This window comes from Chinchilla lanigera, unplaced genomic scaffold, assembly GCF_000276665.1.
Source record: "Chinchilla lanigera isolate Chin_1 unplaced genomic scaffold, ChiLan1.0 scaffold00045, whole genome shotgun sequence".
NCBI classification, from domain to species: Eukaryota; Metazoa; Chordata; class Mammalia; order Rodentia; family Chinchillidae; genus Chinchilla; species Chinchilla lanigera.
This window is the reverse complement of record NW_004955446.1, coordinates 6,234,216-6,252,769: the sequence shown is the minus strand read 5'-3', so window position 1 is coordinate 6,252,769 and position 18,554 is coordinate 6,234,216. Positions and strand designations below refer to the sequence as shown.

At 38.7% G+C, this 18,554-nt stretch overlaps 2 protein-coding genes across 5 annotated transcripts in view; one reads left to right on the top strand and one right to left on the bottom strand.

The window, feature by feature from the left end:
- Kif2a (kinesin heavy chain member 2A) overlaps positions 1-8,223 on the top strand; it is a 34,534-nt gene extending 26,311 nt beyond the window's left edge. For all 3 annotated transcript variants that reach the window (XM_005392646.2, XM_005392645.2, XM_005392643.1), the window contains 2 exons: positions 2,828-2,963; positions 5,159-8,223. In XM_005392646.2, coding sequence (XP_005392703.1) covers positions 2,828-2,963; positions 5,159-5,244 — 222 coding nt within the window. In that variant the 3' untranslated portion in view covers positions 5,245-8,223. The remainder of the gene's footprint in view (positions 1-2,827; positions 2,964-5,158) is intronic.
- A 124-nt stretch (positions 8,224-8,347) lies between these two features.
- Positions 8,348-17,766, bottom strand: Dimt1 (DIM1 dimethyladenosine transferase 1 homolog). Of its 2 annotated transcripts, XM_005392642.1 has the most exons (12): positions 17,551-17,766; positions 17,233-17,306; positions 16,201-16,287; positions 15,612-15,673; positions 15,438-15,531; positions 15,302-15,351; positions 14,550-14,673; positions 14,324-14,416; positions 12,998-13,062; positions 11,888-11,951; positions 10,329-10,435; positions 8,348-8,851 (listed from the first exon to the last, which is right to left on the bottom strand). In XM_005392642.1, the coding sequence occupies exons 1-12, from the start codon at positions 17,627-17,629 to the stop codon at positions 8,809-8,811; spliced, it is 942 nt and encodes a 313-aa protein (XP_005392699.1). In that variant the 5' UTR covers positions 17,630-17,766; the 3' UTR covers positions 8,348-8,808. The 2 variants fall into 2 exon arrangements, with proteins under 2 accessions (XP_005392699.1, XP_013373877.1); XM_013518423.1 differs by lacking the exons at positions 15,302-15,351; positions 15,438-15,531.
- Positions 17,767-18,554: the final 788 nt, after the last annotated feature.

Below are 18,554 nucleotides of genomic sequence, written 5' to 3'. Positions count from 1 at the left end.
GTTACACAGCAGTTGAGGAAGTTTCAGTTTTTGCAGAAGAGAAAGAGTACCGTAGGAGATGGAAAAATACTTCTTGGACTGATCTGTCAGCAGCAGGTTGAGTGAAGGGTGTTATGTCCCTTCCTGTAGCAGTAACTCCTTCGATGTTCATCTCTTAACAAAGTATTTTTACAAGCTGGGTGCAGTGACGCACAACTGTAATCCCAGCTATTTGGGAGGCTGAAGTGGGAAGGTTTCAAGTTAGAGGCCAGCCAGGCACCTTAGGGAGAGACCCTGTCTAAAAAATATTTTGAGAAGGGCTGAGAATGTAGCTCAGGATAGAGCGTTACATGTATGAGAGTCTCTGGGATCATTCCTCAGTAAGGCAAAGAATAATAAAAAAATACTTTTACTGTTCAGTCCTTCTCCCTCCCATTTTGGTTTGGTTTGGTTCTATTTATTTTTTAAGTCTTGTATAGTACCCAGGTGGGCCTCTAGACTTAAGCAATCTTTCTGCCTCAGTCTTCTGAGTATCTGGGACCACAGGGCACTATGTCCAGTTGCCATATGTTTTTAACAGAACATTCTGGATGTCGGTATTCATGAGGAAGTAAAGCTATCATTTTACATCTTTGTAAAGACTGTACTGTTGACTTGACCTTACTACGCCCACCCCCATTTCTCTTACTGTTGCGAGGGGAAAACTGAGCAATAACTCTGTCTTCCTTCTGATGTTGAAGAAGTCTTTATAAACAAGTGAAGCACCTCAGCTGTAGTCATTCAAGCACCTGGATAAAGGATTCCAATGTGAAAGAAAACAGTTATTTCAAATTAGAATGTATAGTCATTAAAACTGCTTAGGGCTTTAGTCAGGCTCTTATCATGAGATTCTTTAGAGGCTTACTTGTTTAGATTCACTTGAGAACAGACACTTGTTGTTTGTACCCTTTTAGAACAAGGTATTGTATGAAGACCATAATTTCTCCACCACGTTTACAGATAAAAATCTTAACGTTTGTTTATTGGCATAACTGGATATTCTGATTTACAATCAAGTGACTGGTTTTTCGACTGTTGCATATATTATTCCTCTTTATTGTGATCTGCATTTCTCAAAATAAAGTTTTGTTATATAATTTAAGTGTATAGCTGAAGAAAAAACTATTGGGGTATGCTTATGTTTTCTGATTGATACATAAAAATTTTCTAATAGACACCTATCTAGGTTTACCAGTTCTGCCTGGTGATAAAGTTTAGTTGTAACTAGCAATTAAAGTGAACTGATGTTTGGAAAATTGAGGTTATATGCACCCCCAAAATCTTAAATTCAGAACCATGTTGTCTTGTTGATAAACTGTATAATTTGACATTGCCAGAAAATGAAATTGATAGGTACTGCATACCTAAAATCAGTCAAGACTGAAGGAATACCTTGACACACTTTAAAAGTGAACAGCTACTATTTATTAGCTCAGTTTCCTTTTCTAAAGTTGGCTGTTGCCTTAGCTTTCCGGTGCTGCAACGGAACACCTTACACATGTAGTTTAGAGGAGGAAAAGTTCGTTTGGCTCACAGTCTCCAGGTTTCAGTTCACAGATGGCCAGCTGCATTGCTTTATGCCTGTGATGAGGCAGAAATGTGACAAAAGGGTGAGGCAAAGGGAAGCTGCTCACCTCGCAGCACTCAGGAACCAGAGTGAGGTGGAAAGCGCCAGAGAGGAAAGGGCCAAGGACCAGCTACAGTCCCGAGGTCACACCTCCACCGTCGTTCCCTTCAAGTAGGCTCACCTCCTTTTTTGTTTCACCCATAATCCCATCAAATTATGATCCCATCAGTGGATTTATCTGGAAGGTAATGCTCTCTTGATCGAGTCACTTCTCTAGGCTGTGCCCTTGACCTTCACTGCATTGGGGATTTAGTGCTCAATGCATGAGTCTTTGGGAGATACATATGTAAACCATAACAGCTATCCATTGGTCCCTTACAGTCACAATAATTTTGAAGAATGTTTAGTATTTAGGCCTTGCTTGGTGACTGTGACTCCCTGTTTCAGTCCACTTTCCATTGCTAACCACACAATACCACAGACTGGGTGAGCTGTAAAGAAGGAGGTTTATTTTGGCTCACAGTGCTGATCCAAGGTATGAAGGGCCCCATCTGTGATCACTTTCCTGCTGGCAGAGTCCCAAAGCAGCATAGGACAGTGCAAGAGGAAGGATAGAATAAATGTTTTCACGTGTATATATTCTGCGCTTTCTCTTCATAGAAAGCCACCAGAATTCAACTGCAAGGACTTCTACTGATGACATTAATTCTAATTACTTCCCAAAGGCCCCACCCCTAAGCCCTATAGCTGTATTGCATTTTCCCCCTCACAGTGGGGAGTAAACAGCAACATAAGTTTCCCAGAGGACAGGCCATATTCATACCAGGGTAGACCCCAACTAAATGTTAGTTCCAAATGTCCTGTAAGTTCTAGGATATCACAGCACCGATCACATTGCTCAGTGGCTTTATTGTGTTCAGTCTTCCCTGTTTTACGGGCAGCTGTTGAGGTTTTGAGACTTAGTCTCCTCATTCATGTTTATCTGCTTGATTTATTCCTTCCCCAAGATCCTCACCCAAAGCCCCTTAAAGGTTGAGTAAAGTTATCATTTTTAGCCCATGTTACTCATGTATGTTTTGTGTTTAAGGAAATAAATTTTACTGTCTGAATGAAAATGTTTTATGTCTATTAATATTTTAGAGAGTATCATCTCAAGTATGTTTGAATATATTTAACAGAATTTATAAATTGGTATCTTTGTAAAGAGGCTTATTGAATTGTTGAATGTTTGGGTTTTTTTAGGAATCAATCAGATGGTTAGAAGATGAAAAGGCTCTCCTAGAGATGACTGAAGAAGTAGACTATGATGTAGATTCATATGCTACACAACTTGAAGCTATTCTTGAGCAAAAAATAGACATTTTAACTGAACTGCGGGGTAATTCTTTTTTAATATTAGTGTTGGGTATGAAATCTGCTTGGTATTGGGATGTGTACAGTGAGAGGATTCCATATTGCAAGAGGATATTTGCAGTGAAATTATAGTCACTGTTTAGCATCATCTTTCCAGAGGTATGAAGGCAGGCCATTTTGTTTTGGTTTTGTTTAACATAAGAGTATAACATGAGTACCACTTGAAGTTCTCTCTCGGCTTTTTTTTTCAGTCTTTTGAGAAGATAAAGATACCTTAAAGTGGGGGGAACACAAAACAAAAATCCAAAAAAAAGAAGGAAAAATACACTTAAACAAACTTGCAGGTTTTATGTACATACCCCATTCAGAACCTTGCTTTCATACGCCAGTGCTTGTCTTTTAGATGAGGTCTCTTTAGGGTTGTCTTGTTTTTGGTGCCATTTTGTGTCTTAACTTTTTTCCAAATTTTTTTTTTTCTTTATAAATGAAGGGAAGGTATCAGGATGGCTGTTCTTCATCTTACTCATGAAGGGAAGCATGTGGCTTACTTTGCATCTTTTTGCCTTTTTAATTGGCTTATCTGTGTAGCTTCAAGTATGTACTGGCATGTACATGTGGCTTCCCCTGATGTGAATGTCTGTTGTGTGTACATGCAATTCATCATAAGACCAGATTGAAATTTAGTTTTTAGTAGTAAGTTAGCCCTCTACAAAGTTGGCTATTTGAAGTCATGTCCTCTAAGTGATTAGTATTTCCCTAAAGTCTATATAACATTGAAGAAATTAGTCTACATATGCATTATTCAGTCTTTTTAGTTTTTTTTAGCCATCCAGAGATAATTTTAGATTAATATAAGAGGTTTAAGAGCTATTACCAATCACCAGATCCAGAAGTCCTTACATATTTTCTAAGTTTTAGAAAAGTTTACCTTTTAAAACATCATTTACTTCTGAAAAGAAAAATCAGAAAAAACTGACTTTTTAAAATTGCTATCTTCTTTTTCTTCTGGAGGTTATGGAGTGTTCCTTTTTCATTTTTGTGGGAGGTGTGTATATGTGTGCATGTGTGTGTTGGGGACCTGCATCACACATTCTAGACGAGTCTTTTATGACTGAACTGCACTCCCAGTTTAGAGTAGGATTTGTGTAACATTGGCATTATGAACATTTTGGTCCAGACGTTCTTTGTTGAGAGGTACTACACCCTATGCATTGTGAAGTATTTACCATCACCCTTGGCCTCTGTGCACTAGAGGACAGTAGTACATCAACTGTGACAACTAAAACCATCTCCAGACAGTACTAAATTTTCCTCTGAGGACAGAACTTACCCATTTGAAAGCCACTGCTACAGAAAGATGTCATTTACTGACAATTTACTGACCTGTCTTTAACTCTCCTCTGACTCTGATTCAGCACTTCATAGATAGTAGGACAGCATGTCTTCAGAGCAAGGAGGTATTCTCCTATCATCCCCTTTCATAGTCCCTGATGAGAATAATCTGCCATTTCTTTTCTAAAAATAAACTTTCTTAGCTTAAAAAAGGTAAGATGGGGATGAGTAGAAAGAAATACCTATTTTAGTTAAGAAACATAATTTTCCTTTTAGACATTACTATATATATTTTATAGTCTGTCTCCACTTCCAAAAGAATTCAAATAAGCTGAAACTGAATGCTGTAAAATGTCTCCAACAAAAGGAAAGTTGATTGAAAGACAGGTATTTGTTGGTGTGGTGGAATTTGTAATCCCAGCTATTCTAGAAGCTGAGGGAGGAGGACTGCACAATCCACACTACCCTGACCAACTTAGTGAGAACCTGTCAAAATAAAAAATTTAAATTGCACCTGGGGAGGCAGCTTAGCAATGGAGTGCTTGCCTGGCATATGCAGGGCCTTCAACACTACAGAGAAAGGCAAAGGGAGAGAACCAGAGAGGAGGCAGGAGGGGATCTGTAATGAGCCTGTTGCTATATTTGAGCACTATATTTATTTCTTAGGCTTTAGACCAGTGGTGGTGAACTTACAGCACATGTGCTACAGTGGGCTGTTTGTATCATTGAAAGCTCTAAGAGGTTCACCATCATTGCTCTAGACAATGTAGAATGAAAGGGAAAATACAAAATTACTGTGAAATAGAGCCAACTTAATAGGACCCAAACATTGTATGTTTTATAGCATATAATACAGTATTCATACCCTTGTTCTTTTCTTTTTCCAAGATAAAGTGAAATCTTTTCGTGCAGCTCTACAAGAAGAAGAACAAGCCAGCAAGCAAATTAATCCGAAGAGACCCCGTGCCCTGTAAAGCGGTATTTGCTGCTAAAGGATCCCCAGAACCCTCACTGCTGTAACAGTGTTTCAGCTGGAAGGGCCATTTCAAAGTTTGAAATTCTAAGTGTCTGTGGAAAATGTCTTGTCCTTCACCTGAATGACATTTCAATTTTGTGAAACACTCCTTTGTCTACAAAATGCTTCTAGTCCAGGAGGGACAACCAAGATTTGGGATTAGTGAAGCATTTTGTCTCACTATTCTCCAAATGGTGGTTTACTTTTGGAGATCCTTGCCAGTTTTATTTTCTATATGATGCAGTCAGATTGTGGACTTGATCCAGAGGTGGATAGTAAGGAGAAGCCACAGCATTTCCTTTTAACTCTGTTCAATTTCGTAGCAAGACTGAGCAGTTTTAAATCCTTTGAGTGCATGCATACCTCATCAGTGATTGTACATACCTTGCCTACTTCTAAAGACAGCTGTGCTCACCTCTTCCTGCTCTGTGCCTTGACTAAGGCTATTGACCCTAAATTTCTGAAGCACAGCCAAGATAAATTACATTCCTTATTTGTCATTGTAAATTACCTTTATTGTGTGTACATTTTTACTGTATTTGAGACATTTTTTGTGTGTGACTAGTTAATTTTGCAGGATGTGCCATATCATTGAACGGAACTAAGTCTGTGACAGTGGACATAGCTGCTGGACCATTCCATCTTATATGTAAAGAAACCTGGAATTATGATTTTAAAACCATATAACATGTGATTATAATTTTCTTAGCATTTTCTTTGTAAAAAACTAAAATATAAACTAGTTGGTGTATAATAAAAAGTAATGAAATTCTGAGAAGAGTTTTATCTTAGGATAATGCATATATATGCAGTGTGTGTGCCAGTGTGGTATTAACAAGACTAATAGTGCAATTTGATCCTTACAGATACCATTACTTAAGTTGACGTATTCACTAGCACCCCAAAATACACCTTTTTGATGTACTGTTAAAGGAAATTGGCTTCTGATGCATGAACATTTACATGTACATTGAAAGTAGTCCAGAATAGAAGTTAGTTTAAGCCAAGTGTAGACAGTATGTAATTCCCTTGAGAAACAATTAAGCTGAGAGTTTACCTTGCCTTAATAGGCAGATCAAACCCAAGCTCCATCCAGTACCTAATATGTGATGTGTCGGCATGATTTGGTGAGAATCACTGAATTTTCACCAGTAGATCGGTGGGAAGGTATGCTATTCCTTAAATGGCAGCACTTATTTTTTACAGTTTGATACTCCAAGGAAGAAAAACTGGCCATTTTGCATGTAAATACTTTTAAGAGATTTATATCTCTCTCTAAGAGTTTTCCCAGTTCCCAGGATAGAGTCCTAGAATAGAGTAACAAAAGATCTACCAAGGATATCTTGTTTTGATTTACTCTAGGGAACTACTAGCTCATTCATGAGCCAAAGGGAAGCAATGAATAGAGAGTCACATGAGCCAGATTCTTATTCACTGTTCATAAAACTTAGAGGGTAGCTGTGGGAAATCTTATTACCATGGTGAAAAGCTCTGTAAACATAAAATCTAAAACATGTAGATTTTTCACAGTATGCTTATTAATAAATGAAATCTATGGAATGAATTTAGAGATAATTTCCTTCAGTACAATCGCCTTTGTTTTGGAAGGGACTCAGGTTTTCTTGCAGTTGTAAGATATATTCTATTTGTGTTTATTTCAAAGACAAGAGGAGGAATAGAGAACTATTACTATTGACCTTGCAGAGGCTGTTTAAAAACATAGTTTTCCAGACCACCAATCTTTGAAGGGCAATAAAATGTGAACTTGCTTATTTTAAGCACAACAGATTAGCTTTATTATTCCTTACACTGGATAGGTACTATCTCTGGAAGGTCTTTTTATAGCAAATATGCTGCCTTACACTATGACAGCTTCATCCTGATCAGTAGTCAAAGTATTTCCGAAATTAATACCAGAAAAGATCTTGGGAGGTAGTTTAATACAGTCTTTCAGCTTTGCAGAGGGAGAAAACTAAAGATCAAAAGAAGGACTAAAACTCCATGCGGTAAAACCGCATGGGGTAAAAGAAAACAACCTAAGAAAGCTGAGTTGAATCTTACTTTTTTCTATAATGGTAAGAGTTGATACAAGTGAAATTTGCAAAGTAAGTAGTTCTGCAATTTTTTAAAAATCAGCTGTCAAGTAGATTTAATATTCAGGTAACAAAAGGGTTTATTTCAGCAAAATAATCTCAGCTTTTTATTCTATCTCAGACTTGAAAGCTCTTATCCCTAATTAGTAAGTAATGAAAATTATAACTGTTAATAATGTATACATTCATTATATGACTTTGAAGCCAAATTCTAAAAATAATCTGTTTAAGCAAACACTTATCTTCCCCATTCTAGGTTTTCTCAGTGCATTATTGCTTTGCTAATTGGAACCATTCCTTCTATTAAATTTTAGGTGTAAAGAAATCCAAATATCGAAGTATTTTTATTAATTTTCTTATGTAAATGAAATAGCTACTGTAACTCTTCATTAAAATGTATTAACAGCATTCAGTATTATATTGATTTAAACATAGTAGCTAACAAAACTTATATGACATCTATTGAAATTTTCAATCTCAGTTTTTAAATAGCTTGAAAGCATCAGGTATATGAAAAAGTACTGAAGTTAATGACCCCAAGAACTTGTACTTGTGGGGACATCTTTTTTTTTTAATTGAAAGGAAAGAGGTTCATGTGCAAAACCCTTTGAAATTTTGCTAAATCTATGATTATCTTACCAAGAAAGATGATATAATTTTACAGTTGATTTCATTCTAGTAGACCTTCATTTTATAAGGACTCACATCCAAACATGGCTGGCCTTGCATTATGGCAGCTGACCTGGGCTTATCCATCTGTAGTCTGTCCTACAATAAGACAGCTGAAGAGGCAGGCAATAATAGACAAGACTGTGTAGAATAAACAGGGAAAAGAAGAAGAGAAGTAGGGGCTGGGGATTTAGCTCAGCGGCAAAAAGCACCTGCCTGGCAAGCACGAGGTCGTGAGTTCGGTTCCCGGTACCGGAGAAAAACCAAAAAAAAAAAAAAAAAAGAAGAAGAGAAGCAAAATAAAATTTTAAGAAACATCTGTTTTATTGTACACGTGAGTAAGAAATGGTACGGTAAACAAGTGACTAGTTGAACATATTTTAACTTTACTTAAGGGACAAAGGTGAAGACCTAAATAGCCCATGAACTATGACAGTTAAGAGAGCAGTAAGCATCTTTATACAATGAGCTGTTAGAAATGGTAAGTTAGAGTGCAAGATTGTGCGTATCCGCGGCTACTAAGCTTTTGTATAGATTCGACCTTGTCCTGTTCAAAACAAGCCAACACTAAAAACAAGCTGGGTATCCAGAACTGATCACCTTTAAAAATACAGAGTAATACACAGTACAAGAATAGTATTAAATCAGAAATAGTCAAGTAAATAATGTCTCAGTGGAGTAAAAGCATAGTTCATCTTTTTAGTTAGAAATATATAATATTTTTTCTTGATTTTGAAAATTCTGTTTCCCAAATAGTATAACTAGGCAAAATGGATGCCTTCTGCATTAAATCCATGTAGCAATCTGGAAAACAAGCAAAAACAAAATGAAATGGCACTGAAAAAAAAAAAATGTGGATATTGTGAAGAAATTGTATATGGATGGGTTTGTTCCATTAATTTTTACACACAAACATATTAGCATACTTATGCACCCACCTACTCCTAATAGTCATTAAAGAAATCTTATTTTGAATCTAAATGTGTAAGATATATCTTGATTGAAGCCATGTCACCCTGGTATCTTTTTGTTGAACCCTACGAGTCTTCATATTGAATTTGATTGAAATTCAGACTTTTGCTATCCCAGGCCTAATGCTCACTGGCACTTGTTCCATTTCAGCATAACTGAAGAAGCATAACTGAATATCTGGAATTTGAGGCAGAAGTCAGATAAACGACCACTCATCAGGTGCTCATTCGTCTCTTGGGTTCTTACTGAGGTTCGAGTTATCTATTCACACATTGTTTCTCTGTGGATACCTACATACTTACCAGACTTTAGTTAGTAAACTACACCTTCAAGAAATTTAGTAAAAATGAAAGAACATAAAATTTAAAAGAAAAAAATTTGCTTAGACTTGAGATTATCTTCAGGCTGGCTCAAAGGATCAAGTCCAATGAATTAAAATATCTAAAAAAGGCAAAGTGTAAGTGCTTATAAATAGTGTTCACAGACTAGGATAACACCTAATAGACTCAGTAGTTCCGCTGCAGCCAGTGAATGAAATACAAGCTCCATTTGTCTTAGTTCTACAGAACTGTTTCCAGCTTGGAAAAAGTCAAGCTACCCTCACTTCTTATTCAGCCTTTAGAACATGGATGCTTGAAAAGTAAACAGCCAAGAACTTTTGAAAGATAGTGTTCTTAATGAGTAAAAGCAACAAGTACAAGTTTATTTAGTTCAGTAATTAACTGAAGCCTTACTCTTATAAGACTTACTTGCTGAGTTCAAGGAAAAAAACTTTTGGCTTATATTTTCCAGATAATTATGACACCCTTTTACTTTGTATGTGTGCAATCTGCCTTGGGCTAAAAAATCTTACTACTAAGGGGATAAGCAGGTATGATTATAATTTGACAGTTACGCTGAATATCTTTTTAACAATAGTTAGTCCCAATAAGGAAATGAATCAGATCATTACACACATTATGACTTTCCTTCTTTATGGGTTACTTTGAAGAGATGAACTTCTAAGAATAAGACCGTGAATTAGTAGGGGCTGGGGAAGAAGGGCAAGAACGTGCACACAACATACATGAACACGGGGCAATCTTCTGGCTTGGACTGTTCTTTACTACTGTTCTTGAAGAAAATGTTCATTCTGCTGCAGCTAACTAGCCTCCATCTTCTGCACCAAATACTATTCCATGCCATGGAAGTGCTATGCAATAATTCTCCCAGGTAGCACCTTATACCACTTAAAAGCCTTTAAATCTCTAATCTGATGATATCTTGGTAAAGAAATGTAAACACTAAGAAAAAAAAAAACTGTAATTACCTGATAAAGTCATCTATGTCCATGGAACGGGCCCGTTTGTCACTAAAACCTGTGCTGGTTAGGATCTGCTGTATTTTATCTGCTATGCTGAAATCTTCTGGTATTATCTATCAATACAAGATTCAGAATAAATGAACAACATATCTTTAATGAAATTACTTTGGCTCTTTTTTGTAGTCCAGTAAGTTTGAACAGCCACCTTGAACACATCTGTTAATGACAGCTTGAAAAACCTGATAATTTAGGTAAGGTCTGGATGTCTAATAAGCTAAGTGGTGGATTGACAATATTCAAGACCTTGAACAAAAAGTCATATATAGTGCCCTTCCCTCTGATTTGGCAGTATTGGGGACTGAACCCAGGGCCTTCTCACTGAGCTATATCTTCAGCTCTTTTATTTGTGAGACAGGTCTCACTAAGTTACCCAGGCTTGGCTCAAACTGGGGGTCCTCATGCTGCTTTGGCCTCCCAGTGCTGGCCTTGTAGGTGTACCCCAAGACCCCAGCTGCCTTTTTTACTCTTTAAAATTCTGAAATAGTTGCCAATTTCAGACTTCACAAATGAAATTATAACTATAAATTTTAAAGCAGTTGTTACTGTTAGAAGTAAATTTTCTTGCCACAAATTTCACCTAACCAATTTTTCTGAGATGATCTCTCTGATTTAAGAATATTCATACTTGATTCACATCTTCTACCCTAAGATTTTCCTTGATCCAATATAATAATTTTTTACTTAGGCCAATATTTTATGTGACTTTTGCCCATGTAAAATAGACATTACTGTGGTACATTAAACCATATAAAGCACAACGCCTCTGAGCCATAAAAAATACAAAGGAAATCTGTCTTTGTTTAATTACACTAAAAGCTAGAGACATCTCATTATAGATGAACATGTGTAGTGCAAGAGCACATACTTGTTTAAAGGACGTCATACAGATGATCAAAAGCATGAGGCTCACAACCAGAAATCTGCTGTTCAGTCTATAATTAATTTCTGGGTATTTAAAAAAATTAACAAAACAGTAACTTCAGATTTGTAACTGTAACAGACCAGGGATGATCATAATTCAGAAGATAGCAAACCGTATACAACTGTTTTAAACTGAACAAGCTACACATTTTGTAGCTTTGAGGAAATTATAACTGGGCTGAATCTGATTTTTTTTTTTTTTTGTCTTTTTGAGACAGGGTCTTGCTATTCAGTTCAGGCTGGCCTTGAGCTCACTTTGTAGCCCAGGCTGGTCTTGAACTTGCAACAATCCTCCTGCCTCAGCCTGCAGGCGTGTGCCACTACACCTGGCCTGAATCTGATTCTTCTTACATTTAAAACAAATGTCAGTAGTGAAAAGACAGTATGAAGGAGTCCAGGTTTTTCAGGTCCATTCCAGAGACTACATAGCAGCTTTATTCTCAGAATTCAGGTCAAAATTATGTTAGTCACACACTGTCTCCTAAGGAGCCAACAGAGCATGCAAAATAGTCTCAATGATAGATCAAAGAGTAAAGATAGATGGACATTTTAAAACAGATCACTGAGAACAAGTTTCTACTTACAATATTATGGATGGAACAGTGAATTCTGTAGTTTTTTTCCAGTAGCTGTTGTACTGCACTTGATCTATGGCATAAATGATACACTATTATTCCAAAATCAGCTATTATACATACTTCCTTCCAGTTTAGACAACACTAAATCTGTGTTCCATTAGGTGAAATTATGGAATTTTACAAGATTTTCAATATTTATGAACTCAAAGCAAACACTTAAAAAGTAGAGTCCTGACAAGCATCTCTTTAAAAATAAAAAAAATAAGACATACATTGTATTTGGTTTTTTGTTTTGAGAAGCAATCTTAGGCCAGGCATGGTAGCACATGCCAATAATCCCAGCACTCAGGATGAGGCAGCTGTGAATTTTAGGGCAGCCTGCGCTACATAGTTCAAGCCAGCCTGAAATACAACAGCAAGACCCTGTCTCAGCAAAACAAAAACAAGAGAGTCTTGGGCTGAGGATATAGCTCAGCAGCACAGTGCCTGTCTGCCAAGTGCAAGGTCCTGAGTTAGATTCCTGTTACCAAAAAAAAAAAAAAAAAGTCTCGCTGTGCTACCCAGGCTGGCCTCTATAATTCCTATGCTAAAGTGATACTCCTGCCTCAGCTTCCAAGTAGCTAGCTTGGAGTATTGGCACCATCCTAGCTCCTTAAATTCTCCTACCAGTGGTGGCAAACCTAAGGCATGTGTGCTGCAGCAGGTATGCAGAGCACTCTGTCAGCATGCAAGCCAAATAGCCCCAACAGCAAGGCATTGAATAACAACAGTTCTTCTCTAAACTAAAACCTCAGTATTCAGGTTCAGTTGCAGTTTTGGCACTTTGTGGTAAGTAAGTGGGTTTGGGGTTGCAATATGAGCACTCAGTCTCTAAAAAGTTCCCCATCACTGTGACCTAGACCCTCCACAAAACCCCTGAAAATCGTATCAGCTGGGTACAGTGGCATACACATATAATTGCAGCTACTCCAGAGGCTAACACTGAAGGATCCCACATTCAAAGCCAGCCTGTCAACTTTGCAAGACCCCTCTCTCAAAAAGAAAAAAGGGGGTTGAGGTGGTCCAGTGGTAGAGTGCACTGGTCCTTTATAAACAAGAAATCAGTAAAATACTTACTTAAATGCTGCAGACAATGTCTTGTTTTTCCTAACAAAAGTAATCCTTACTAGGCCATCCCATTCCTAAAATAGAAAATGATTATTTTCTTCTAAATATTTCTTGTCTGTGCCTGCTAAGTATTGTCTTCTAATATATAAAACTTTCAGAGTGATAAAAATCTGTATCTTGATCTGGCTGGTATACATGCAAAAGTAACATGTATTCTTGATTGCTACATTTTTGTGTGCCTCACTGAATACATTTTATCATGTTTTTTAACTGGAAAAAATGTACAATTATCCCATGTGTGAACACATACCCCATGCCATGACATGGCATTTAGTTAAGCCTAAGTATCACTTTCAAAAATGAGATTCAAAAAAGACATGGAAAGAAGATGGGGCAGGCAGAGTGTGCCTGTAATCCCAGCACTTGGGAGGCTGAGGCAGGCAGGAAGACTGAGTTTAAACCCAATTTGGGCTACATAGCAAGTTGAAGGCCAGCCTGGATTATACAGTAAGACCCTGCCTCAAAAAAACAAAACCAAAAAGAATAAACAGACACAAAGTCTCACACAGTGGTGCATACCTATAATCCTACCTACCTACTCTGGACTAGAGGCTGAGGCACGCTTGGGCAACTCAGCAAGACCAAGGCTCCAAGTGAAGAAAAAGGGCTATGGTTGTAGCTTTGTGGTTAAGATCCAGTGGGTTCAATCCTAGTGTCATCCCCTCCCACCCAACAGACACACCTAAACCTTCCAGGAGTTACTGTCAGATCACCCCACTTATCACCAGCTTATCACAATCATGTTTCTCTCTTAATGGGATTATTTATATCTAGTGGTCTGGACTGTTTTAAATCACCAAAACTTTTTTTTTTTTTTTTAGTGTTAATAGTATTAGCCAGGCATGGTGGCACACACCTGTAATCCCAGCAGTTTAGTGACTTAGTAAGATCCTGTCTCAAAAAGTGCTGGAGATGTGGCTCAGTGGGGAAAGGTAAAAAAAAAAAGGTAAAAGTATTTTAAAAAACTTCATTTTATCCTTCATTGCGTTTTCCAAGTTTTGTTCAAACAGACAAGTTTTCACAGCTATCATCCTAAGTGAAATGCAGCTGCATTCTAATTGCTTTGCCATTTACAACTTTTCCATGTGTTCTGTGGTCTTCAAAACTGTCTTACAAATCATTCCATCTGTTCTATCACAGAGGTGTGCCATAATTCACGTTCTATGTTTAGACATTTAGGTAGATTCAAAATTCTGCTGCTGCTATACATATACATCCTCTTCCAGCCTGGATGCTCTGGATGCTTTACTGAATGACCTAGTATTTAAGGCTTACCTGAAAATTGATGGGTGGTGGTGGATTCTTAGGTTCTATCCTTACAACACTGGATTCTACTTTAGGTGGTGGTCTGAAGTTATTCTTTCCCACCTGTTAATCAGAAAATGTTTAGTCCTCTCAAAGGCAACTTTTAGTAATCAAAGATACTTTCCTGACAGTAGGCAGAGGTAGATGCTCAAGGATGAACTAAGCTAGATTACTTTAACAATAAAAAATCACTTACTTTCATTAGGTGGTCCACACGAGCTAACAGCTGTGTATTAATTGACAGTCTGCAGTATAACTTATCCCCAGGCTTTGCAACTAATCTGAGAGCAAATTCTCTTTGAAACATAAGAACAGCACACCTGAAAGGAAACCAGAAGAGAATAAGGAAATGGTCATTTTCAACTAAAATGTATTTTAATTAAAAATTTTCTTGAGAGGGAAACAGCAAATTGGTATCTGTGGTTAATAACAATTAGTTCAGCTAATCAGATGGCACAACACTTTCTGCCTTATTAGCCTTATGACCAAAAAATGAGAGGCAGGAGCACTGCCGTGAGTTTGAGGCCAGCCTGAGCTACACAGTGAGTTCAATGCCAGCCAAAGCTGTATAGCGAGACCCTGTCTCAGGAAAAAAAAAAAAGAACAAAAAATGAGATCACTGGCTTTGCTTTAAAACAGCTGTACCCTAACGTCTAGGAAGACAGCTTGCCCTCAAGGATCACATGAACAAGTATTTCACATTTCACTGGGCCATCACCAGTTCCCTGAAAACAAAATCAACTCCACAGCAGAATTACACTGTGCTATGCAGCACTCTTAAGGAAGAGGTGAGGCTGGAGAAGAAAACTGTGGACTTGCAGGGTCTTTCCTGAACTTCATCTTCACTAAACCATGGGAAGGGTTTTGGAAGCTAACAAAAAGATCTTTCAACTTGCACTTTGACTTTTTCCTAAAATTTGGCAGTATTTGTGGTCTTTTGTCACAAACCTGAAGAAAGGTCGGTGCAGCAACAGCTTGAAGACAAAAGGAGATGATATCTGTAAAAGATTACTAGTTACTTTCATGACAGATACTCGGAAACTAGAGAAGCACTTGGAATGTTGCTGACCGTTCAAGGACATACCTGATAAGGCAAATTTGCCACACAAGCGTCAAAAAATGGCAAATCCGTTTTCAGCACATCACCTACCATCACCTGAAGTTTGCTGGCTAGGGGCCTGATGTCAAGAAAGGAAATTTTAAAAGAATATTGTTCCATAAACTTGAAATGCACTTTAATTCTATCATGTGTACTCACGTGCCCTGAACTCTTTTGTGAAGTTCGGCTACGAGTCTTGGGTCAAGTTCACAGGCAACTACCTAAATTAACAACAAAACTTCTTTTAGGTACTGGTGGCAGTTAGGTGGTACCCTAATCTCAGAGGCCTCAGCTTTAACTACAGTTCAAGCAACTCCAACTTGTTTGCTTTTTTTTTCCCTCCAGGACTTGAGGTGGTTTAACTGCTTAATAAATATTTTGGAGTTATCTCAGTGTTTCCATTTTGTTCTTTTGGTCCCCTTAACAAACACATAAGCAATTCCCTAGGTGAAATTCCTTGTTGATATACCAAATGTGGTTTCTGCTTTCCTAATATATCCCATGTTTTCTAAGATAAAATTTCTAGTAAAAGGTCAAAAATCACTATTAAAATAACAGCAACTGGGGATGGAGATTTAGCTCAGCGGCACAGTGCCTGCCTGACAAGCGCTAAGTCATGAGTCCAATGGTACCAATTCTCGGTACCGGAAAAAAAAAAAAAATAACAGCAATTAAAACAAGGTTACATTGGCAATACAGTTGAGCTTATGGTCATTTCTGATAGCAAAACCTTAAATCTCCTTTTTACCTTTTTGGCCTTTTCTAATAACTTTACAGTCATGTTACCAGTTCCAGGTCCAACTTCCAACACCACATCAGTTGGTCTTAAGGCAGCCTAAAAGCAAGCATAACTGTTTAGTTCTCCTGGCGCGCCTGGAAGTTTACACCTGAACATCTTGTTCATTTAGTGTTGAGATTTTACTCTTTAAAATTTTAGATTTCTTCATGAGATATGTGGTTTACAAAATTACCTCAATATTATGTGCTAATGAAAATCTAAGTTCGCTCCTAACCTGGGTAAATACTGGACTTTAGGAGTCAGAAAAGCAGGAACAGATCGTTGCATGACTGGGTTTTGCTTTCTACCTTGCAAATGATTTCAGCAACCTTGTTACCAACTCTTCATATCAACCACGTTCAAACGAGAAAGCACTGTATATGGTGGACTTGCCTGAATCATACCATGTTGCACTAAGCCTTCCCAGTTTTTAATCCATGTATGATTTCAAGTACCTAGGAATACAAAAGAGCTGCAATATTCTGTGAGATCCAATTACTGTGTACAAGATCCTTTCAATCTTTCTGCAGCTCCATGACGCTTCCCTTGTAACCATAAAATTTGCCCCATCTCTATTTCATTTCCTACCACTCAATTATCCGTAAAAATAAGAGAATCATCAATCTCTACAGGGAGAATATTCCAACTAATTCATGTGGCACTAAAATACAGAGAATATATGTAGTACCACGTTTTTCTGGGAGACAGCCTTTCTGATACGTAGTTTTGACTGCAATAAATAAAAACTAATAGTGATATGATGCTTAGCAAGTCATCAGAATATAATCCGGAATTGAACAAGTACAAAAGGCTAGTGATAGACAATCCACAGACGCAGAATTTGGGGCCAGAAGAAATACAGACCTACAGAATGAAACATCCTAGATAACTCTTTAATTCAACAAATATTTACAGAACATCTATTTTATGCCGGGCACCCTGCCTGCACTTAAGCATTCCTAAAAGTAAAATTAACCCAACAACTTTCCTCTTCACACCCACCTTATCAATAATACTGTTAACAACGAGAGGATTTTTCAAAATGTGCTGCCCAATCCCCGTGTTGAAAGTGAGTCCTGGAAGCAGACATGAAACAGCCTTAATTTCCCAAACAAGATGAGCAGTCAGGCCGTCCACAGACACAAGCAGGATGGGTCGGGAGAGGCGAGCGCCCGGGCGGCCACCTCCCAGTCCCTCCCTCCGGCTGCCGCGGAGCCCAGCGCACGCGGCGTGCAGGACCCCGAGCCCCTACTCCCGGGCTCCTGCCGCTCCGGTCTCGCTCCGCGCTGGGCCCGGCTTCCTCCTCCCGGCCGTCCGCACCTCCGGTGCTCTTGAGCGCCCGGTTCTGTTCCTGCCGCTGTCGGCGACGGAGGCTCGCCCCCGACTTGACCTTCGGCATCTCAGGAGGAAACCCGCCCAGGGTCAGCAAAGTCAGGAGTCGCCGGAGCTGGGCTGGCCAAAACGCCTGGTCCTGTGGGCTCCACGTTGTCCCGCACCGTGTGGGTGAGGGGCGGGCCCGCTTCCACGCCTCCCTCCGCTCGGGCTCCTCCCCCGGGGATGGGCGGAGTTTGGAGCCCAGTAGCCGCTGGGAATTGTAGTTGCGGCTGCAGGAACTAGCCGGCCGAGAAACCACCCTTCCCAAAAGACCCCGCGCCACCACGTCTGACCGTATTTGGATTGGCTGGTGTAGCATGGAGGCGGGGCGTCCCGCCGGTAGCTGCATACAGGAGTTTAAGGTGTGTGGCGCAGTCTGCCTACGGTTTAAGGTACGCATGGGACCCTTTGGTATGCTGTGTTTGGGAACGCAGACAATGTGAAGAGGGTTCTTCCCCATGTCTTTTCCCAATTTCCCTTCATATTGTGGGATGGGAAGCCCAGAATTTGGGAATAAAGTTCGTGCTCCTTTGGGAGAATTTGTTCTGCTGCCTACTTTGTGGAAGACTCAGTTGTAATTATCTCCAGTTCCACTAGGGCTGCTGGCTGCTCACTGTCCCTTGCACCTCCTCAGTCATTCCCTAAACATTTATTGAGCTCTAGCCCTGGAGCTGACCCAAATGCAAGGATGGTTTAACATACATAAATTAATAAATATGATATATCACATAAACAGATACAAGGACAAAAATCACATGATCATCTCAATAGATGTAGAGAAAGCCATCGGCAATATTTAACATGCTTTCATGAAGAAAATAGGTATAAAAAAACTTTATCCCAATCTGCTAAAAGTCATTTGTAACAAACTTGCTGACATCATATCATAAGTGGGGAAAAATTGGAAACTTTCCCTCTAAAGTGAAAAAACAACAATGCCCACTATTACC

What these genes read in the sequence shown, in the direction of transcription:
- Dimt1 (XM_005392642.1), bottom strand. Translation starts at nt 17,629, where the DNA reads ATGCCGAAGGTCAAGTCGGGGGCGAGCCTCCGTCGCCGACAGCGGCAG. An exon ending in CTGCACCGACCTTTCTTCAG is followed by an intron (nt 14,674 to 15,301) that starts GTTTGTGACAAA and finishes GTTTCCTTTCAG; the next exon opens with GTGTGCTGTTCTTATGTTTC. An exon ending in CACCACCCATCAATTTTCAG is followed by an intron (nt 13,063 to 14,323) that starts GTAAGCCTTAAA and finishes TTTCTATTTTAG; the next exon opens with GAATGGGATGGCCTAGTAAG.